Source organism: Canis lupus, chromosome 10, assembly GCF_003254725.2.
Source record: "Canis lupus dingo isolate Sandy chromosome 10, ASM325472v2, whole genome shotgun sequence".
Lineage (NCBI taxonomy): Eukaryota > Metazoa > Chordata > Mammalia > Carnivora > Canidae > Canis > Canis lupus.
The window spans coordinates 45,624,909-45,649,262 of record NC_064252.1 but is presented as its reverse complement, the minus strand read 5'-3'; the positions used below and the strand labels follow the sequence as shown (position 1 = coordinate 45,649,262).

The following is a 24,354-nucleotide window of genomic DNA, read 5'->3' as shown; positions in this document are numbered from 1 at the left end:
ACCCCTGAGGATGATGTAGTAGCTTTGAAAAATCACTGAAGTGAAAACCAGAGATCCTTTCAAATCTGTTTGGAGATGGAAGCCTGAAAGGGACACAGGATGAGCAGCACATGTGCATCATCCGAGGGGTGCTAAGAGGTCCAGTGGCAGAGCCATGGTGGCAGAGTCCAAATCCTGGCTCTCCCTAACCAGATGTGTGGTCTTGGCCTCCCATCTGTAAGCTAGGAGACACAACACCTCATAGGGTTGAAATGAGGAATTGCATAAAGCCTTCAGAGCAGTGCCTACCACATGAACACACCAGAGAATATTCTATATGGACAGACTGAAACAGAGCTATAGAGAGCCTAGTATTTTAAAAAGATGTGGATGTTCCTAAGACAAATGAGAAACCAACCCACGACATATTTGAGTGCCCACTATTTCCCAGGCAGTGCTCCATGTCCTGGGAATACATCTGTAGCACCAACAACATAATCCTTGCCCTCACTGAGCTAGCTGCATTACAGTGGAAGAGAAATCCCCAGATTCTGTGGAATCACCTGGCAGGTAGGCAGGTTAAAGCCTGCAGATGCTACATAAGTCAAAGTCTAACCCATTCTATATATGTCATTTAAAAATCACATCCTTTTGATAATGATAGCTTAAACAAGTTATATAAATCCTAATGTTTCATGGCCACAGTTAATGTTGCCAGAAACACAAACTTTGGAGTCTAGAAGAGGTGCTGGCAAACTATGGCCCATAGACAAGATCTGACCTGTGGCCCGTTTTGTATGGCTTGTGAGGTGAGAATGGTTTTTTTCATTTTTAAGTGATCGAAAAAAAGAAACAATATATGACAGAGACAGTTGGTGGCGCACCAAGCTTCACATATTTACTGTCTGGCCCTTTGCAGAAAACCTCTGCTGGGCCTGATCTAGAAAAATAACAGGTAAAGCTCTTTTAGGAATGTCATTTTGTCATTTACTTTCACACCGATTCCAGGAGGTAATAAATTTGAAACCATAACTAGGACATTATGTCTCAAAAATTGAGAAGCCTTTGTCTTAGCGGAAGACTGGCCAGTTGGTTTAATTATAACAGCTCCTGATCCACTTCTGCCATGCCAAACGGGAAGGAGCCTGTCTGGCTCTGGCCCCGGCCCCATGAGACCCCGGATTTCTCAGACTGAGTTCAACAGTACTTAGAGTACTGCAAACTTTCCCAAGTGACTGACAGCAATCCAGCAATCCCCCATGCAAGGAATTTCTCACCTGCAATTATACAATTCTGTCATGCTTATGGTTCACTGGGTGAGGGGCATTATTTGTATAAATAATCTGTATCTACAATAACCCCAAACCTGCTTAATTAAATAGGAAAGTGCTAGAAGTGATTGTTTAAACTGGCTCAAATTTTGAAGATACGGATATACAAAGGAGAAAAACACTTAACAAACCAATAGTTGAAAATTTGGGTAAAAAAGCTTACTTCTGACAGATGCTTTTTATCTCCAAATCCCCATCTTTTATTAATTTCTTAATATCCTGCACTTGGAATTCTGTCCCTAGCATCTTAATGAATGGGATTTTGAAAAGGTTAACAATAATGCCTTAACTGTCCTATCAATGACCTCTAGTACTCCTCATTCTGCAAGTTCAATTGGACACTGGATTATCTCTCTTCCCACTCCTGCCAGACCACAGATTATTATCCTTTTCTGGTACTGTGATTCTTTTGGCAACTTTTTTGCTGGCTTCATCTTTGCTGATGTCCCTAAAGAGATCTGCCCTTGGAACTTCTCTTCCTCCTTTGTATTATCCCTGGGGGATCACTTTAATTAAACTGACATAAGCAATTCAAATCTATGCTCAAAACTGAGTTAAATATCCTAAAAACATCTTCTGGAATCTTAGTCTGTAACAATCATTCTTAATCTCCTGCACTTTAGCCTAAGGAGCTTTTAACAAATATTGCTTTGTTTGGGCTCCACCCTGAGATTCTAATTAAGCATTTCTGTGTGGGACGTGGTGTGGGTAATTTTTAAGAAGCTTCTCAACTGATTCTACTGTATAACTAGGCTGAGAATCAGTAGTCATAAATCAACACAATCACTACAGTGTCAATCCAATGGCTCAGGCTAGCAGCTACCTCATTGTCCTGGATGGTTTCTTCAGCTGCTTCGGTTTCCAATTTCAAATGTTGGTGGGAAGGGAGAGAGCATGCTTTCATCAAAGGACTAATAATAATTTGGACTGGATCAGCCTGATGACAGGCCTATGTGCCCTGAAAGACTGCACGTACAGGGGTGGCCTCTGCCTTCCTCTTGCCACTTCATACAGTGGGGTAAGAAGCTTATTTCTCAGCAAAGCTTGTTCCCAACGATCTCTTCTATTCCTCGGGGATTGGTTCCCAGTGGAAAGATTGGGCTTTGGGGAAAGGAGAGTCTAAAATGTTTTGCTAGGAGGGGACTGGGAAGTGGGAATCAGAAGTGAGAGGGAAACTGCCCTCTCTAAGATAAATTATTACCTCGATACACAGTGGAGGACACAGGTATCACCTGTCTTAAGGGAACCATGTCTTAACTGGTGCATAATATATATAAAAATTAACCCATCTAAATAAAGACTCTACAAACTGAAGGGAGATACAGCTGAGAAAAACAATGTTTCCAGCACTGGGCAAGGGATATACCCAATGTGAGTGACAGGGTCCTCAGGCTTCACACCACGGTCTGGATGAACGGTCCCTGATGCCACTCACCCTCTGTCTGCCTACTGCTACCATCACCAAGTGGACTCTTGATTGAGGATGCTACCTGACCTGCTGTGGGCAGCATTTACCCCCTCTGCCCTATTCCTCATATAGTTTAAGCACCTGAAGGGCAGCGATCAACCTTACTCATCTCTCCATCCTCAGCACCTTACGTGGTACCCAGCACATAGCAGGTGTGCAGCCAATGTCTGCCAAGCTGTACAAGTTGGTTTTGTGCCTTTCTAAACACTGAAATATGCCTACACTGTGACCTGCTCTGAGCTTCCACATGCCAAGTCTGGAAGCTTATCCCACCTCACTCTTTTATGAGTAACATATCAAGATTTGAATCCAAAGTTGGTCTTCATAGTAAACCGCATGATTCCATGTATAGAACATTCTCGAAATGACATATTATAGTATTATAGAAGTGGATATTAATGGTTGCCAGGGGTTAAGGAAGGGATAGGAGTGGGAGGGAAGTGGGTGTGGTGAGAAAGGACACATAAGGGATCATTACGGAGATATAAATGTTCTGTATCTTGACTAGATCAGCATCAGTACAGGCATACTGGAGATATTGCAGGTTTGGTTCCAGACCACCACAATAAAGGGAGTCAAATTAATTTTCTGGTTTCCTAGTACATATGAAAGTTATGTTTACAATATATTGTCATCTATTAAGTGTGCAATAGCATTGTATCTGAAGAAACCCCAAATGTATGTACTTAAAAAATACTGCTAAAATGTTAAGCATCATCTGAGCTTTCAGGGAGTTATAATCACTGAAACAGATCACCAAATAAGTTTAATAATGAAAAAGTTTGAAATATTGAGAGGATTGCCAAAATGTGACACAGAGACATGAAGTGAGCAAATGCTATTGGAAAAATGCCGCCAATATATTTGCTTAGTGTAGGATTGCCACAAGCTGTAAGAAACTGCAGTTATCTGGTGAATGGCAATAAAGTTAGGCACAGTAAGATGACGCATGCCTGTATCCTGGGGGTTTGATATTGTACTGTTGACTAAATTATGTCCAGTTGGTGGTTACTATGCTTACTCATAAAAATGGTCAGAATGAAACAGTTTCTTCATTGCTTTAAAGCCTAACCAAGTATTATTTTTTCTAATAATTGAGTGGATACAAAACTCTTTATTGGCAAAAGCCATTTGTCCCTGTCTGCAGGGTACTTTAGGGCTGACCTGTGTTTATACAAGAACACAGGCAGGCTGCTAAATATTTGTGACAGAGTACCATGTGCATCTTACAGATCTGACATCTTTACTCAACAGTGAAGTTCTGAGCCTCATCAAATAATCCAAATATGAGCTGACTATATTCTGTAGTCACCACGACTGTTGTGCACGTGGGTGAGGCTGACTGTACATCTAAGAGGCATGATATAGAGGAGGGGTTATGATTGATTTAATGTTATAACACCAACATAAAGCATCTATGTGAAGAACATTCCCATACTCTCTCCAATAAAGACACAATGCCCATTCTGTTAATCAGTGTCCTCAGATCCCTGGGTGGCTCGGTAGTTTGGCGCCTGCCTTTGGTCCGGCGTGCGATCCTGGAGTCCCGGGATGGAGTCCTGCGTCGGGCTCCCTCCATGGGGCCTGCTTCTCCCTCTGCCTGTGTCTCTGCCTCTCTCTCTCTCTCTCTATCATGAATGAGTAAATAAAATCTTAAAAAAAAAAAAATCAGTGTCCTCAGATTGAAACTGGAATTTAATGTAAGCAAAGTCTGTTTTTTTTTTTTCAGATGAATTCTCAGGCTTCCATTTCCTGCATGAGAACTATATAACAATGTTTTACTTTGGCCCTGCTGCCTGGAACTATGCTGCTCAATTTAACACTTAATGGTAACAACTAAGTTTTCTAGGTTTCTGAGGAGAGAGGACCATAATTAACAGCAAAAGATAAAAACATCAAAAACTCTTTTTTGTCTTTTATTCACTGCTTTACACATGCTTTAATAATTTAAGCCACCTCCAATTATTTTAAGTAGGCAAAGTATGAATTATAAATTTAAAGCCTATATCGTACTCATTTACTTTTTGTCTTCCCTAAGTACTGAATACATGAATTTGTAATTAACTAGTTTGGGCAAGCTACTTTGGCTCTCCTACTTGAAGTCATTTCATTAACTTCTACCCAAAATAATTGCTTTAGGAAAGTTTCAATTACCAGCAAAGTGGTTTCTCTGAATATGTGCAGTCCCTGGCAGCAGTGAACTCCAGGCAGGCCATGTAGTATCAACTATAACACCTGACTAGAATGTCTAGAGAAGCACTAATTTTAGCAGGAATTTGTCTTCCTCCTCACGTTTTGGCTGCTGAAATGGTCTACATGAGGCCAATAAATAATACAGACCCATACACAATTTACTTGGGTTAGTACTGGTCATGCAAAGTTACTTCCCTAAACAGTAACTTTATAGGAGTATGTTAAATTAAAATGTAAATAATGCATATGAAAAAAAACTCTTCAGGAGTTCTTTAAGCTAAAGCAAATACTGTTTTCAAAGTTTTACAGTAATATTATTTTGTCTAGGTTCTGTGCTTATATTGTGAAGATATTTGTTTAGCTAAATACAAATTAGAAAAGAAGTCCTTATTAAATGGAATAATTTTACTTCTAACCCAGGCAAGGAATTAATAATGAATCTGTAAGAACACCCATGCTCTTTTTGCTCCAGCTTTTCTTGTACCTTTATAAGGTTGTACATACCATTTGTGATAGTAAGCAGAACCAATAAGGTATCCAGGAATAGGAAAAAAAAAAAAAAAAAAAGGCTACACTAACACAACTTCTAGTACACCGAATTCAATTATGTAGGGTTTTTATAAAATTACTGCACTGGATTAATTTTGGATTTGTTTATTCTAGAAACCAAGTATCACAGATAATCAAAGGCATGCTTAACTACAACTTAATGTTGGGAGAGGACAGTTTCTGTCCCGTCTAGGCATTTCTCTCCACTCCTTTTAAGGGCAATTCCTTGTCTGCCCAAAAACCACCAGCGGGACCGCACTGGTGCCCACCTCCCAAGGGCATTCCCTGGTTATATTCACTAGTGGGTTAACAGAGGTTATCCCAATACCTGTGCACCTTGTTGAGTGCAGAGTCTGATTCAGCAGTCTGGGCTGGGGACCATGATTCTCCATTTCTACAGGCCCTGGGTGATGTCATTATTGCTGGTCCCCGCACTACAATTTCGGGTAGCTAATACTGCCAACTGCTCCCCTTGTGCTGATACTAGCTTTACTCTGGGCTCCCTCAGGTCCACTTCTCCACTCGTATTGGGCAAATCAAGTTAGATTTATTCTAAGGACTGGTTACCTTTGCCTGTGGGACAATATATAGTAGTGGAAGAGGTAGTGGAAAGTTTCTCAACCAAGCCTCAGGCTTCACCAATACTTGGCAGATGCCCTGCTTTTGGAGGGAGGTGAGGTTAGGTAGATTTTATAATGTTAGCTCTGAATCTAGTTTGTCTGTTTCCTTGCAAATAGCCTGGAAGGCAGATCAGATCTATGCACCTAGACCCCTCTACATCTGTGACAACTGCATATATATTGTTCCTGCACACAGTCTGGCCTCACTACTGTACCCTGCATGTCTTCTAGTCTTCCCCTGAGGAGCCTGGCACCAGCCTCATGGACTTCCCCTGATTCTCAATCTCCTATCGTCTGGGCTCCGGGCCTTGCCTGGATCAGGTTAATCATCAGTACCTCTGAAATCCAAAAAGCTCTCTGAGTTTTTCTCCTTAACTCATTTAGAAACAAAACTCAAGGGATGCCTGGGTGGCTCAGATGGTTAAATGTCTATCTTTGACTCAGGCCATGGCCCGAGGGTCCTGGGATTAAGCCCTGTATCGGGCTCTCTGCTCAATGGGGAGCCTGCTTCTCCCTCTTGCTGCCACTCTGCCTACTTGTGCTTTCTGTCAAACAAATAAGTAAACTCATTAAAAAAAAAAAGAAATAAAACTTGAGGCCTAAACTCTTGGTGGTACAACTTAAGGCAAACTGACGTTAGTCTTATGAATCATATGGTGCATGAACTTCCCAGAATTCTAATTCCCAAACACATGAAGCTTCCAGAGAGTTATGTAAGGGACCACAGACCTGTAGCTCTGGGGCCTCACTGTTGCTAACAGGCTTTACTTCTACTATACGTCCACATCCCATTTCCAAGGCTGCACGTAAGAACCTGTTACTGCCCAGAACTGCTTTTCCTCTGAAAGGCCTCACTTTCAGACCACAGTCTCCTGTCATTCCCTTGCTTCTACCATCCCTGTAGTTAGACGTGCTGGATCTCCTATCCCTTGACTGTCCATGTTCTCCTTGTTTGTGGGGCTCCTTCTGGCCTGACGTCCTTCTCTATCCTGCAAATTCCACACAATCTGGCAGATGCATCTCTCTCCTGCCAACAGCCCCCATGGCATTCTCAGCTCCGGTCTTTTTTTTTTTTTTTTTTGCCACCCCAGCCCTGCAGAACCCCGACAGAGCTGTAACACAACTCTCCAGCTTTCACTCCTCACCCCTGGGCTGCGGTGGAGGACAGAGAAAAAGGGCCAAAGTGTGATCTTGCCCCTCAGCTGGGGCTATGTTACCTGAGGGGCTGCTTTGCACATTTGGCTTTCATGTCCCATAGACTCCCAGTCCACAGAAATGTAAGCTTGTTGGAGTCAGAATACTCCAAACTGTCTGTTTTCTGTTTCTACCCTACTCCACCCTCAGTCCCAGCAACTGTGACTTCAGCTCAAACAGAAGCTCTTCTGACTCCCAGTACCGCCTCTTCATCTCTACCCATTCATCTGCATCCACAAAGCTGTGGAATGAGTGCTCTCCCCGGTCCCCGCTTTTTAAAAAATATTTTATTTATTTATTCCTCAGACACACAGAGAGAGTCAGACACAGGCAGGGGGAGAAGCAGGCTCCCCCCAAGGAGCCCAATGTGGGACTCAATCCCAGACTCTGGGATCACAGCCCTAGTGGAAGTCAGACGTTCAACCGCTGAGCCACTCAGGTGTCCCAAGTGTCCCTTCTTTTATAATCTACTGAACTGGGTCTCACCTCACCCTCCTCTTTGGGCACTTGCTTTTCTTCTTTTTGGAGGCAGCAGGGCAGTGTAGTTATAAGCTGAGAGCTTAGACTCAGGCCTGGGCATGGCCTCCCATATATACCTGTTGCAATCTTTCTTTCTGGACTAGATTCCTACCTGGAGACAGAGTCACAGAAGTGCCCATCATGATGGTGCACAAGGCATGCACAGTTGGGCCTAGACCGCTAGTAAGTGTTGACCAACGCCACTGCTCTCAGCTCTACTAGCTTTTTGTCCTTCATTCATAGATATTTCCAAACACTATGCTTCCCGTTTTTTCATGAAAAATACTACCACACAATATATTTACCCTCCCATCTTTTTTTTGGCTAAAAGTTAAAGAACATGGAAACTACAGATTAAAGAGTAAATGCCCCCTTACTTGCCCTCAATGCATACACTAAGTGGTTGCTATTAACACTCAACTCTCTATGTCACCGTAACCTGGTTTCTAGTCCTATCACTTCACAGAAACTACTCTGCTAAGGTCAAGCAATATCCTAGCTGCCAGGCTCTGTGCTGTTCTACCTTTGCTTCTTTTGGCATTGCTGGGATATGCCAACCACATCTTTTCCCGGCTTTCTGTCATACTGTCTGGTGGCCTCCTTACTGGTCCTGTCCTCAGGATTCTGTCTTTAGCCCCCTGCTTGTCCCATTTCTCGCCCATAAGACTATGTTCCAGGTAGACATCAGTGCTGAGGTGTTCCAAAGCTCCTTTCAACTCAGCAGGTGAGTTGAGCACCATTTCCTGCCCTAATAACAATCACAGCAGGAGCTACATCCCACAATGTTAGGTAGTAGCTATCTTCTCCAATTTAAAGATAACAAATGGGGGCTCAGAGAATAAATTTCATAGAGTCACACAATAAGGGGCAGAGCCATGATTTAATCTGGGCTTGCCTTGTGGCTGAGCCTGGCCTCAGTACTATGTGCTACTGTGCATCTCCCTACCCTAGATAAAGCTGTCTCTCATGCTACCAAAGCCAGAAATGAGCATGGCTGCAGATTCCACCATTTCTTCAGTTAATGCAGATACTGACAAGTGACTGCACTAGCTTCAGAGCTTCTTCAGGTTTTAACTCTTAATCCAGCAATGGCCTCTGTCCAGTCCCTTAAGATTCTGTATTGTTGGGGAAGAAACCACACAGCTATAGAGTCTAATGACTGCCCATTAGAGGCGCTGCTCAGGTCAGGTGTGAACAGAGGGCATTTCTGGGTGCCATCTTCTCTGGGGAGTAGTGACAGGAGGAATGACTATGGAAATGGCTGGCTGGCCTACAATCTAGGTAAGACCTAGGAGATCATATTTATTTGGAGAGAAGTCACTCTGAGTGGTCTCCAATAGTAGAAATTACATAAGCTCACTACAAAGTAGACTTTTGGTCTGAGATACTGTGGGGAGGCAGGGGGACCAAGGTGCTTCTGAAAACAGAAGGTTCACATTTGAAGTGAACATGATGATGGTTTGCAGAGGCTTGGGGTAAGCTTTAGAGAGGTTATAAAGGCTCTCCCCAGCTAAAAGCCTATGATTTTATGACACACCACTATTTTGCAACCTGAGGATGAATGCCCACCTTTTAAAGTTCACTTAAGAGGCTAGTATTCCACATGTATCTTACACTTCAATAAAAACACTTGTTTTGTTTCCTTCCTTCTTTCTAAACAGCAGCAGTAGGAAGGATAACAAGTAGAATGGCCACTCATATAATGCCTGGAATCATTATGTCCTCATGGGCTCAAGAATCACTAATGATGTGGTGGTACCCATACCCCTTCATTCAATAGGTTTTAGTAGGTCGATTCTAGCACCACTGTGATAATTAAAAAAACATTTTTTAATTTTAAAATTTATGTTCTAGATGAATGACCCTGAAAATAAAAATGGACCTATCACATTGATGTTAGTGGATTATTTTAGACATAGGCAGTGAGGTATTCAGTTTGACTGCCAAATTCTTTCTGGTAAGGAATGATAATATATGTTTATTTTATTCATGCCCTCAATATGGGAAAAACACATTATATAACTTGATCTAATAAAAAGAATCTTAAGCGTTCCATTAATATTACTATAAAAATTACCCTAAAATAAGTAAGTTCTATTAATAATAAGTTAACAAAAACTATATTCTCTGGAAAAAGTTAAATAATATTCAAGACATTTTGCTCTTTTGTAAATTGAAATGCATGTAATTCTACGAGGACTCTATATAACTAGTTTTCGTATCACTGGGATTAGGAAATTCTCTAATAGAAAGTCCTGGATTCTGGGATATTGGTTTCTTTCTTTCTTTTTTTTTTTTTTTTTTTTTTTTTACATTGGTTTCTTCTGGCCTCTCAGGATGGCCATGTTCTCTGTCCCCCGTGTAAACAAAAGGCAACCCCCCCCGCCCCCCCGCCCCATACACCAGTGAGGGAGATACTGAAACAGACCTGGAATAATAATGTGCTAGCAGGGCTGCCTGGGAGAGAGAGGAAGATGCAAAAAGTTCAGGCTGTAAAGGGATTACATTGAAATATAGCTACAGACCGATTCTTGGTTTTTATATTTTGATTTTGGAAGTTACCAAATAGCCTACCTCTGTGTATATGTGTATATGTGATGTCTAAGATGAATCCCACTAAACTCTACCCTTCTGGTGTTTATGCTCTGTGGAATTCTCTCTCCTGGAGTACAGGCCAGACCACATTTCTAATGAGCAGAACACTGAAAAAGTGATGTGATGTCACTTCCAAGATTAGGTCGTAAGCGACTGTGACTTCTGTCCTACTAGCTTCTTCTCTCTCTTGCCTTCTAAGCTTCCTTGCTCTGGTGAAGCCAATTGCTTTAAAGTGCCCTATGGAGAGGACCCATGAGGCTGGTGGCACAGCCAGCAGGGGAACTGAGATTCTCAGTCCAATAGTCCATGAAGAACTGAATCCTGCTATCAATCACCTGAGTGAGCTAGGAAGCAGATCCACCTTCAGTTGAACTAAAGATGGCTTCAGTCCCAGGAAATATCTTGACTACAGTTTTGTAAGCCAGAGAACCCAGCTAAGCTGCACCCTGATGCCTGACCCACAGCAACTCTGAGATAGTAAATGTGGGCATTTTAAGTGATGAAGTTTTGGGGTAATTTGCTACTGAGAAATAGGTAACTAATACAGTATACAGAACTCCAAAGCAGGGGTCAACAAACTTTTTCTGTAAAGAGCTAGATAGTAAATATTTTCAGGTTTGTGTCCCTTATGGTCTCTCGCAGCTACTCAACATTGTTGTAGCATGAAAGCAGCCATAGACAATATGGAAATGAATGAGCATGGCTATGCCCCAATAAAATTTTATTTATAAAAACAGGTGGTGACTTGGCCCCCTGGCTGTGGTCTGCCAACCCCTGCTCTCAGTACATGTTCTGTGGAAATAATATTTTTGAGTTAAAAGGGATGGTCTCCATTTTACCATTATATTAAAAAGGAGTCTAACAATGAAAAAAAAAAAAAAAGCTCAGCCTATCACAACACAATAATCACAGAAAGCTGAAAATGGAATCAGATGTCTAACAAATTTCTAAATTTGGTAAATAATCTAAGAAATTCAAGTATCTCTTATGATAAATGTACCTCTCTGTTTGCATCAGATATGGAAAAGCTGAAGTGCAAACTAGAGGTAAATTTAAGCCTGAAAAACACCTACTAAATCAGCTGTTTATCACAACCACGATCACAATAGCTCCTTAATTATGCACCTGCTTTCCCCTCATACATCATGCTTTTCTGACAGTGAGAACGGATGATTACCTTTGCTTTTTGACAATGGTGATGGCGGCTGCTCTGTAAACACTTCTAGGGGTGGGGAATCATGGTGGTCGAAGTCTTTGTCCATGGCTTCTATGAGACTGGTGATGTCTGAGTCCTCTGAGCTGTGCCTTGTACTGCTGGCACGTTCTGGGTGGGAAGGGTGTGAGAGGGGGGCGGGTGATAGCCTTTCCAGCTGTGGTTCCTGGTGCTGAGGCACTGGTGGTGGTGGTGGAGGTGGGGAGTGCTGCTCCAGCGGGCTGTGGACATGGTGCTGACTGCTGTGCTGGCTCTGTTTGGCCCCTTTGGACTTTCTGCCTGCTGCATGACCTTGGGCCGCTGCATTTGAATCTAAGATGAGGGGGCTTGCTTTGCTAGCAGATTGTGCAGAAGTCCTACTAGAGGTACTTGAGCTGTTTTTGGCTCTGACGTTTTCCACGTCAGCTGAGTTTCTATTGCTATGAGTGCTGTGCGGGTGGACTGGTGGGCCACAGTGCTTATGACTCCCTGCACTGGGTCGGGATGACGAGCCGCCTGCTCCGCAGAACCCCCTACTGTGACCAGGGTCACAGCTGAGTGTGTTCAAGCTGAAAAAAGGACCAACTGCAGATCAGTGAATAGCAACTTATAAAATCTAAGATTAAAAAAATTTTATTTCATCAGTACAGCCACAAGAGAAATATAAACTACTCTAAGGAAAAAAAAAAAACCCAGCAAGAAACAGGAATACTTTCCACAATTGTATAGGGTCTATATCTGAAAATTTAGGAATCAAGTAAGTGATCTAGTGAAGAATATTTTAACCTTCACCAACATAATAAAAACATGGGGTTTGCTGTGAGTTCTTAGTAGAGAAGATAGCTATACACAAGAGATTACTAAGTAATTAGAATTAAGATTTCTTCCCCCTTGAGCAAAGATGAAAAGAAAAACTTATTTTTTCTTTTAATTACATCAGCCACATCTATGTATACTAAAGAATTTATTTCCAGTATGTGAACATACTTTCCTTCAGATGAAATACCAACGATTCTCCTGAGATCAAATGGTCTTCCCACATCAAAGGGTGGGTTCGAGGCCTCAAAGGATAGTCGCCTTCTAAATGGCTCCCAAATTCCTTGAGCTTCTAAATAGGCTGTTCCAATGACCAAGAGAAACAGTGCACTGCAGGGGCAGAGAAGGTGGAGAGTGGGGTTCATCTATTAGTGTACAGGTAACAAAGTTTGATATGAAAGGCAGATAAAGCATAACAGGTTATAAAAAACAGACGTGTGTGGCAATTCTTGTTGGACTAGACAAAAACAAAGCATCAGGGATAAAAGTTTGCACACTCACTTTTACAGAATGCCAACTTACATGGAGGCTTATATAGAGGAAATAATTAACTTGTATCAGAATAGACACTTGGAGGATACTTTTCCTTTTCAAAAAGCAGCTTTTACCTTGTGGTTTTAAATTCTCTAGACTATTCTTTTCCCTTAAAGGACATGCGGGGTAACCATGTAAATTTAGAGGCATATCTATCAGATTTTCCAAACACATAAATATACTGAAAAAAAGATATGGTTGCCGAGGATTTGAAAAATATATCTCATGTTTTGTGTTACTTCGCCCTGTTTCAAAAAAAATATATGTTGAGTAAGTTACATATGCGCAAATCAAGTAACTTTACCTGGTAAATCATGAGTGATTTTTCTCCTTTAAGAAATTAACATGTACTTATTTTAAGAAATTTTAAAGGTAAAAGACTTTTGCTTATTGTCTATGCCACTCAAGCAGGGTTCAGTTCTGACTGCTCCTACTAGTATATGCAGACTTGATCGGGGCAAAAAGATTTGTTCTGTTTGCTTACAGATTCCCAGCACCCAGAAAGGTGCCTGGCACACAGTGGGCATGTGATGATCAGTGTCTAGTGATGCCTGAATACCAGCCTCAAAAGAAGACACAAATACCTCATTATTCCTGAGATGATGATGTACAGAGCCAGCTCCCAGTTAGGTCTGGGTAGGGCTTCTGCACAGGTTGCTAACATATGATATGGAAGGGATGCATTCAATACAAATACAAATTCGGAGCCACTGGTTGTTATAAACTTCAGTTCACGAATCACTCTAGAAGCCGTGAAATCAGGAGTAAACCTAAAACAGAATAGTGGCAGTTAGACTAGTTTCAAAAACACACCACAGCCGTTTACAATACCAATCCCATACAACTTTGAAATCTCAAAGAGAATTTTAAAGCCTGATACTTCTCTTTAACTTTCTCATTTTAAGATGGAGGAAGCATTATCCTATGAGGTTAATAACAAATACAACTACATTCTGCTCATAACTGGAGAAACTGCATGAAAAAGAACAATAATCTACATACTTATTATTTCAGGAAGTGCTGAGTTTCTCTCCCTCCCTCTTTTCTCTTCTATCTGAATCCACTCTCTTCCCTCGATATATTTCCAATAATGCCTTAAAAAAACCACACACACAGAACCAAAACCATCCTAGCCCTACTGATCTTCTCTTCGTCCCTACTGTACTGTTTTCTGCACTATTTTGTTTTTATTTTTTATTAACTGTATGCTCTCCAACCAATGATTTGCACCTTGAGGACATCTTATTTTCCACCAAGCACTATGACTTATATGAGTATTATCATACACACTGAGTGATTGTCCATTGAAGATCATGAAATTATCACTCAATTAAGGGGACAGAGGTTACATTTTATTACATATACTCTATAATCTAACAAGTTATCAATTAATTGTTAAAATAGGCTGCAACTATTTCTGATATAGGCCTTAAAACTGCCTTCTGACCTAAATATTATACACTTCTACATTGTACAACATGGAAAAACTGCACATGTGTGATACTGCTCTGTTACTGAGACTGAATTTATAGTCAATTTCCTACCGGTACCTTTTACTTTAACACAACCCTGAAAATAATTTTGAAGCTGATCTCTAAGCTGATCTCTAAGATTATCTGATCCATTTTGGATACAGAGGAAGTTTCACAATTTTGAAAACAAAGATATGAAGAAATAATTGAAAATTAAGTGGAAAAAAGTCATGAGTACATTTGTGAATAAAGATCTTTTCCGTGAGCATGAACACGTATCTTTGCAGTTTGAACAACTGTAGTACTTGAAGTTAATGAAAAGCTGGTGATTCATTACACCTCATAAGAATACTTACAATATGATTATGTCTTTAGAGGCGTTGGCACTTAGTGCAAACTCTTGACAATTAATGACTTTAAAGCCATATCCCTCACATGAGTACCCACTGACTTCAATGGTTTCTATGTGAATCTGAAGCTGCCCTGTATTCTCTACTTTAAATGTTCTTTTCAATGTGAAATTTGGTTCTCTTAGTTTCAAACCTAAAGGAAAGAAAATCAAGAGTGAATATAAATCTTGCTAGCCTGTGGTCCAAGTCCAAATGATTGTCACATTCTCCATAAATATTGCCAAACATTATGAACCACCTCCTCAGGCCAAGAGATGAGCTGGTACCCAGACTTCATTAGCAAGTACTTCACTTTGTTGTGTCACTTTAGAGAGAAGTTTAATTATGATTTATTTTTCATACTCAGAGTAAATCGTCTTAAGACATGCAATGAATATTGAGCCTTTAAACCTCTGAAGATCCAAATCAAACAACCCTGAAAGCAAGTCAGGGTATTTCATTAAAAATCTGAAGTATCCATCATTAATACATACACGTGCACATATAGAAATACTGTCCATTTGGGTGGAATTATGTATTTTTAGAAGCAAATGCTGAAAGTTGTGGCTTAGTTAGGAATACTTACTATCTGTACAATCTTTTAACAATGCTTCTGTGATTTTAAAGCGTAAGGAACTCCCTGGACCTGGAAGCTTGCCTGCCACCCTCAAGTTCTCAGTTGTTCCTTGTCCCTGGACCATCACAGCATCCACCACGGTCAGATTATTTCTATGCAAGAACAAGAATTACATAATTTTCTCCCATTAAATTTGCATAAGAAATTATAAATTTGCAGTACTTATAATTGATCTATAATTTTTAGTGTTTAATAAACCACATAGAAATGAATATACTAAACTGAAGAGTGAAACATTTACACTTTAAGAATTAAAAATCTTTACACAGAGAGAAGCAAGTTTTTCATTTTTAAGAGTCACACATGGTACAGTCAGAACACTATTCAGGCTTTCAAGTTATAAACGTAGTCACAGAGGTACATTTCATCAGGTGTGGTATATTGTGTGCATGTGTGGACAAACCAAATACCCTATTAAATAAATCAGACACACAAAATCATATTAAAAGAAATCAAATAAGGACTTCCGAATAAGTACTGAAAATCAACTCACATTTAAATCACAGAACATACCTGATTATGATTAGTGAAGAAACAGTTCTGTTGTGAATGGGAGTAAACTTTACTTTCACAGATTTCTTTTCTCCAGGTTTTAAAATCAGGTTTAAAACTGAATGTCGAGAAAGGCCTTCTGTAAATCCTGTTGAACTCTGCAGTGGATGAGTCTTCAATCGTGAGATAAACAAATAGAAGTCACTACTTCTCTCTGGAGGAAGTTTTTTCCTTTACCCCATCCACAGTCCAGTATTAGCTTCTTGAATTAAGTATGTGAACAGTTTTACCCCCATGATTTAGATACTGGTTAGCTTGCAAGCAGAAGTGGGCAACCAGTGGTGATCCCTCTCATTAAGTCCCTGAAAGGGCTCTGATCCTCACATCACCATAGTCCCTTATTTGTACTGAGCAGTTGATTTTGTATATAGATCTTTTTATTTTTAACTTAAAAAAATTTCTGAAATGTAATACACATATATAAAAAGGATATAAATCTAAGAAGCACAGCTTAATGTTTTAGCACAAACAGCTATACAACCAGCAACCCAGCACCCTGAAGTCCTATCATTGTTATTCCCACTTCTGGCCAGTTTTCCTGCTCCTTCCTCCATCCTTCCCCCTCTAATGGGTATCAGCTGAAGGGTCTTCAGGGTGTCATCAGACTTTTTTATTTATAAAAATACTTCCAACTCATATCAATCTATCTTTGAACTTTATTTTGAAAGCCCAGCACATAATTACTGTTTAACATTTGATGACTGAAAATTTAATAACCAAGATGGCTTGACAGCCAGTTACAGATAAGATTTAAATATTCATTTTTTAATTAAAAATATAGTTTACACATAAGGATACAGTGTTCCAATTTTTAAGCAATATTAAATTTAAACTTTTTTTGGGGGGGAAGGGTTGGCAACACTTGGCTATTAATGTCCATGGCTCTGCTAACATGTGGAAGGGGAGTGAGGTTTGCATGACTTTCTGCTCCACTTGGCATACTTAGGTTTAAAACATATAGATCTTAGGTTTAAAACATATAGATCTATCTACTTGTGTTAGCATGATTCTGCAAACATAACTTATAGTCAATAGACTTAATGAAGCCACTACTTTTTAACTCATGCTTCTGAGGCAAAAAATTTTCTTCTGCATCTAACATTCTTCTCTGTCAATGTCTACTAGGACAACAGAATATCCTGACTGCTCCAAAATGGTTAATAAAAGTTCTCTTCTCGATAAACTATTCTGAGTAACTGATGGACACATTACATACTATACATATATTCCCAATAAACACTAATTTAAACTCTGATGACCTGGCAAACATTTGAGGATGTTGTGATGCCTCAGGGATATCATTAAGGCTTCAATTAATTCTCAATAATTATGCAGTAATGGCTCTTTAGAGAGTGACCAATGGGACCCCCACGGATTTCAGAAGCTTTTCAGGATATCTATGGTGTCAGAACTATTTTTGTAACACTGACAGATGTTATCTATCTTTTCCACTGTGTCGACATTTGCACCGGTGGTCAGCAAAATCAATGGCAGGTAAAACAACTGACCCTTTAGCTAAAAGTAAGACCATGGTATCTAACTTCTCTATAACTACTGTCTTCTTCACTGCTATGTACTTGTACCTAAAAAAAAAAAAAACTACTGATTAAGCAGTTAATGATATTAATTTTAATAAATCTCAATCTCTGGGCACATGCATTTTTAATACTATGATACAATGAGAAATTTGCATAAAGCACTCCTGCTGCCTACTTAAGCACCATGTTGTCCTGAAAAGCTATCATCTGAGATGCAAACTGAATTAGTTCTTTTCTCATGGAAAACCATTTATACTTGAAAGAATGACAATCCATCTGTGATTATTCACACTTGAGTATTTGGTAGACATTTTCACAAAAATGAAGTGTGTCTGTCCAATTAAGGAAAAACAACTTAAGTACCTGTTGCCAGTGATAAAATTTGAGTGAGAAAATTTAGAAATTTGGAAGACTTGAATCTACCCCTGTGAACTTCATAGCTTTTCAATAATTAAAGAATTCCTTGATGAGACTGATAGTTATATTAGTGCATGTGATTTTTTTTTTTTTAATTTTGTAGAGTGAATCATGTCAACATTTGGAAGCTCTGCATCTCAGTGAACCAGTATTTTCCAAATGACTGATGCATGCTGGTAGAATTACTTAAAAAGGCAATTAAGACACTCTTTTTGACAACTATGTATCTGTGCCAGGTCAGATATTTTTCATATACTTCAACCAAAACAATAGATCATGAAAGACTAAATGCAGAAGCAGTGGGAATCTGTGTATTACATCTGAGAGCCATAAAGAGATCTGTAAAAATGTATAACAGTCCGCTCTTGCAAAAAATCTTTTTGGGGGGCAGCCCGGGTGGCTCAGCAGTTTAGCGCCGCCTTCAGCCCAGGGTGTGATCCTGGAGTCCTAGGATCGAGGTCCCATGTCGGGCTCCTGCGTGGAGCCTGCTTCTCCCTCTGCCTGTGTCTCTGCCTCTCTCTGTGTGTCTCTCATGAATAAATAAAATCTTAAAAAAAAAAATCTTTTTGGGAAAATACAGCTATTTTTAATTTTTATGTTATCTATGTTAAATGGAGTTTATTATTACTTTAAATGAACTAAATCAATATTTTAAAGATCTGTTTTTTTTCCAGTTTTGAGAAATAATTGACATACATCACTGTATAAATTTAAGGCATGATGGTTTGATGTACATATACTGTAAAATGATTACCACAACAGGTTCAGCCAGCATCCAACTTTTCATTCAGATACAATGAAAAGAGTAGAAAAAAGAATAAAAGGAAAAAAAAATTTCTCCTTGTGATGAGCAATCTTAGGACCACTCTCTTAACAACTATAGTCAACATGTTGTATGTACATCACATCCCTAGCACTTACTCATCCTATAACTGGAAGTTTGTACCTTCTGACCACTTCCCTCCAATTCCCTCTTCCCTCACCCCTCTGCCTCTGGTAACAAGTCTGATCAGTTTCTCTAGAGGTTTAGGTTTTTATGCGTAACACCATTAAGGTCTATTCATGTTGTCACAAATGGTAGGATTTCCTGTTGTTTTTTTTTTTTTACAGCTGAGTAATATTGCATTTTATAAATATATGTACATATATATGTATAAATACATACACACACACTACAACTTCTTTACAGCTGAGTAACACTGCATTATATATTATACGATCTATATCCTATAACACACACACACACACACACACACACACACACTACTTCTTTATCCATTCACTCATCAATGGACACTTACACTGTTTCCATGCTTCGGCTATTATAAATAATGCTGCTAGGAAATGGGGGTGCAGATATCTGTTTGAGTTAGTGTTTTTGTTTCCTTTGGATATAGTCCTAGAAGTGGAATTGCTGGCTCATATAGTAGTTCTATTTTTAATTTTTTGAGGATCCTCCATGCTGTTTCTGATAGTGGTTGTACCAATTTATATTCCTACTCTTTTTTCCACATCGACACCAGCATTTGTAATATCCAGTCTTTCTGATAATAGTCATTCTAATAGGTGTGCAATGATATCTCATTGTGGTTTTAATTTGCATTTCCCTAATGACTAGTGATGTTGTGCATCTTTTCACATACCTTTTGGCCTTTTGTACAAAAGATCTCTCAGTTTTAATTTTTAATATGGTAAATACTGATAGATATAACCCACATGAACATAAAACCTCTTTGGAATCATGAATAATTTTTAAGACTGTTAAAGGAGTCCTGAGACCAAATACTTTGAAAACCACAGGTTTTATAAACAATATAGAGAACTATGATAGAATTTATCTTCACTTTACCCAAAGACTTAGAATTTCATATTTAGAATACATTTCTGAGGTCTAGAGTATTCTTATTCATCCTCTTGTCTCTCAGAGTACCTACACTTCAGTGTTTTAAACCTTGTAAATAACATTAAAGAACTTGTTTTTGATAAGAAAAAAAGATAAATATTACCTCATTTACTTCTTATGTGTATTTCCTCCCTTATAAAAGCAGAGCGAAAGGAATTTCTGATTATTGAGCTTTCTAATTATTTGGAATTTAGATAACCTTGAGCTTATTAGGTTGTCATTTTATGCATGGAAAAAACTGACCATTAAAATCTTGAGAAGATTCCAAGAGAAGGGCATGAGACTAGAATATATGACTGTCTACATTTCAGTCTAATGTTCTATTTGGCAGAAAAAAGATACTGAAAATTACTTTAAAAAAAAAAGATTTTATTTATTTGAGAAAGCGCGAGCAGAGAGGAGGGGCAGAGGGGAAGAGAGAAAGAGAGAAGCAGACTACCCCCTGATGCAGGGCTCAATCCCAGGACCCCAGGAATCCTGATCTGAGCTGAAGGCTGACGCTTAACTGACTGAGCCACCTTGGCATCACTGAAAATTACTTTCTTATACAAAACTGGCTTATAGACAGTAAAAAAAACCTATTATTCTACAAAGGTGTAGCTAACCCATGTCTTATAGAGTGGGAAAGAACACAAGTATTTCAAGAACTATAAAATATCTGGTTTGACAGGCTAATTAGGGAACCTAATCAGCAATGACCATGTGGCATGACAACATACAGATGAGAGCTCTCAGGTCTGAGAGAAATAGACTTGAATTTGGCCTTGCCACTTGACACAGGTATGAACTTGGGCAAGTTTCTTCCTTTTCCTGAGCTTTGTTTTTCCCTAGCAACAGAACAAGGAAATACTTACCTTTTAGGGTAGTTAGTAATTGCCCAGCCTGGCTGCTGTAATGTGAATATACCTGTTATAATGCTGACACACATTAGATGCTCATGCAATAGTGGGAAGCATTCTTCAATGCAGCCCCCAAATACTGAAAACCTTCCCAGCTGCTTTTCTTTCCTGGCCTTCTTAGCCACAGACTGACTTATCTAATGAACATTCACCATGGTCTTTCTAAATACCAAGGAGCCATTTGAAGGGCTTCCCGTGAGCTTGTTTAATCTATTCAAAAACTATTGGACTCGCATTCATGGAGCTTACAATTTTATTTGGAAGTATCCAAAATAAAAATTTAAATGATCAAGCTCAGTACTTTGGAGCTTAATAAAAATACATTATGTTAGTATATATACCTCATTTAGATATTCTCAGGTTTCTGGTAGCCAGTATTATAAACCTTTATGGGCTAAGGGGTGTTGCCTGCAAATAGGAACTTTCTACCCAGTGTGCCTCATGTTGATCTAAATCCCATCCATTCCTCCTGGGTTTTTGGCCTCTAAAATAATTATTGGACTGCTCTGACTTTTTCAGTAACTTCTCCTTGAGCCAAATTTAAGGATAGTCAGTAGTTTTCCTCCACGTTTGTACTGATCATATCATAGTTATTTCTCTGGGATAGTATGAAGTTTGCATACTTACACTGTTTCTGAAGACTTGGAATTCTAGTGTTCTTAAATCAATCTTTGCCACCTTACTCAAGTTAAATCTAAAATTAAAAAAAGTACATATTTTTCTTTATAAACAGCATCATAGTTAAAGGGTAATTAGACTAATTATCAAATTACCTTTTGGCAGATTTTGAGGTCAATATTGCCAGATTAATAGCCTCCAAAAATTAAAGGCCACAACTTATAGTTATTTCGTTCATTTTTTAAAACTAAAATATTTGAAAGGTTCTAGCTTTCTAATTTATTTATTTTTAAATAATTTTTTTTAGAAAGGAGTTCAACATTACTTTTTCTGGTCTTAAACTGAAAAATCTTCTAGATATTTAACATATTATCAATCTCTCCCCAGAATCTTCCCTCAATTTTAATTATGAATCTAGAATTTCTCTAAGCCAAATCTATTACTGTATAACTACAGTAAAGTTTTAAATGTGTAAAATAATAATTCAATGCTAATATAGAACATTTTGATTATTTAAAGCAATGCTTACCTTGATATTAACTTATCTACAAAGACTGAAGGATTGGAATATAAAGCCAGAGGAATAAATTGAATATAGACAGGAACATCTGCAGGATTTTCTAAAGTAATCTCTTCTTCCTTAAACAAAGTAACAAAACATTAAATGAAAGGTTTCCATAGTTAAAATTAAGAGTAGACACTTTATAGCCCCATTATAAATTTCCAAAAATCAATGTCATTCTGAATACTTACTGAGGAGCAGTTTGTATTAGTAAGTGGAAATTTCAAGTGCCGGGGTGAGCTAATTATAGAAGGCCAGGAGAGCTCAGCAGTGATTTTGGATAGTATATTTTTTTGAAGGTCTGTATTTACTTCAAATAAAGCACTCAATCTAGAAAAAATAATTTGTAAGTCACTATATCAAAATGAAATATTTGAGTTTTCTGAATGCAAGAAGTTCTACTAGGCTTGTATACTTGAGAAATTTTATTCTGGCCCTGAATAAATAAAGGTTTATTTGCTCTGACATTTTACTATGCTTTTAATAGACATGTATGAAGATGTCTCTGTTTTGGCACAAAGATTGCCAAAGTCTCTATCCCTGATCACCTGTGTTGTTTTCATACTGAATATGTGAAGCACAAGGCAGACATATACAGACAACATATGTTGGTAAAGGGATCCTAAACAATCTTGCATGCCTAGTGGAAAGATCTAGACACCAACAGTAAGGTGCTGATGCATATTCATCAGTAGAACTTATGAGAAGGCAGTGTACTGCTCGGCATATGGCTTTCCTCCCCTTGAGATTAAAAACAAAATGAAGGAAAATCCTGATATGCAATGAATACGAATATGTCAGGTGAAGTGGTAATACATATGAGAGTTTTGTGCAGATATACATAATGTTATCAGCAATATTCAGGACCTTATTTAAATATTTCCCTACTTATAAGTGCTCATAAGCCAGCTGTTTAGAACTCAAGAATACATTCCCTAATGAAACAATATTACATACGGGGCTAAGGTCCCTGACCCAAACACTGAAGCCTATTTTAATCCACAATACTACTGAGTTATGACACTCTAATATTGTTAAGAGTACAGGTTTTATAAGACTATGGACAGAAATTCTCTGTAGTGTGTACAGGGACAAGGTAACACAAAGGCAGGTGCAGGGAGAATGCCACAGTCACTGAGCACCCGGGACATGATGGTATGGACAGACGGGGAGCCCAGGTTTTTGGCTGTGAAGTGCTCGGCACACAAGGAGGAAGGTAGAGGTTTTGGTGGAAGGGAGGTGAAGAGGTTCCTTGGCAGCGCTCCAAGCTATTTATTCATAACATTAACATTTATGAGACTCTATACATTGTAATGTCTGTAATGGAAATGCAGGGGACCAAGAACTACTGAGTTCATTAGAGGGGTCTTGACTTATTTTAACCATTTTAAAGTAGAAATTTAACTCTCTTTTGCCTTAAAAAAAATTCTGATAGTAGACAGTTCAAATAAATAGAAACTCTCAGATTTAATCACTAACGGTTTGAAAAATTTATAGTACTATAAGTTAGATTATTTAGATACTAAGAAATACATTCAAATAAGCCAAGTGAAGAACAGTTTTTATCATTTGTCGTATTATCAATATTCCAGTCAAATTCTCTTCTGGAGCACAAGAAAAACTGTACTTCTACACTGCTAAGGAAGTGTGTTCCTGCTTTTGAATCCAGGTAGTGATTTGTCATTAGCACGCTTTCTGCCTGCCACAGATATATAGTTGAGCCTTAGTAAACTGGCCTCCAGGTGCCCCCTAATGGCTCACCACTTGGAAAGGGAGAAGGTGGTTCTTTTCACAGTGGCCAAATGAATACTTGGTCTCTCCGCTGTCAGACTGAACTAGGAAATGTTTTCTTTGCCTTTATCAGAGGTCAGTGGTAGGTAAAAACTTTCTTACGGAAATGGCTGTATCTAAGGTGAACAGTGTATTCATTCTATATAAATAGTTATATTCAACTTCAAATAGTTCTTTGATTTTAAGGTATCTAGAGTACTGGAGAAAAGAGAAAACTGGTAGTGTGTAAATTTCTGAGCAACATGCAATTAAAATGTCAATTCAAGATGCCTCATTAATAATTTTCTGAAGATGAGGCATTATTTTCTTAGCTAGAGAGAAGTAAAATAACCTAATATAAGAGTAACATTTAGAAAGTAGTATCAACAGAGACAATTCAAACTTGTAAAGATAGCTAAACATACTTAAAGCAAACCACTCACCTATGACCTGAATTTTCCTTTATTCCCATCCATCCTTTGAACAGGCTTTGATGCAAATCCCAGTCAGCATCCCACGTGTCTTCCTGCATGGCTACACCAGGTTGTACTTTGGGTTCGGCTAAAACAAGGAAACTTATGACACACTCGGCCTACCTCTACATCCA

General features: G+C 38.8%; 1 protein-coding gene across 1 annotated transcript in view; it reads right to left on the bottom strand.

Moving 5' to 3' along the window:
- TMEM131 (transmembrane protein 131) overlaps positions 1-24,354 on the bottom strand; it is a 227,704-nt gene that overhangs the window by 20,517 nt on the left and 182,833 nt on the right. The window contains exons 22-31 of the mRNA XM_025464690.3: positions 24,191-24,308; positions 22,169-22,307; positions 21,945-22,054; positions 21,425-21,491; positions 16,002-16,153; positions 15,438-15,580; positions 14,819-15,005; positions 13,575-13,760; positions 12,628-12,786; positions 11,626-12,209 (exon numbers count right to left, since the gene is read on the bottom strand). Coding sequence (XP_025320475.3) covers positions 11,626-12,209; positions 12,628-12,786; positions 13,575-13,760; positions 14,819-15,005; positions 15,438-15,580; positions 16,002-16,153; positions 21,425-21,491; positions 21,945-22,054; positions 22,169-22,307; positions 24,191-24,308 — 1,845 coding nt within the window. The remainder of the gene's footprint in view (positions 1-11,625; positions 12,210-12,627; positions 12,787-13,574; positions 13,761-14,818; positions 15,006-15,437; positions 15,581-16,001; positions 16,154-21,424; positions 21,492-21,944; positions 22,055-22,168; positions 22,308-24,190; positions 24,309-24,354) is intronic.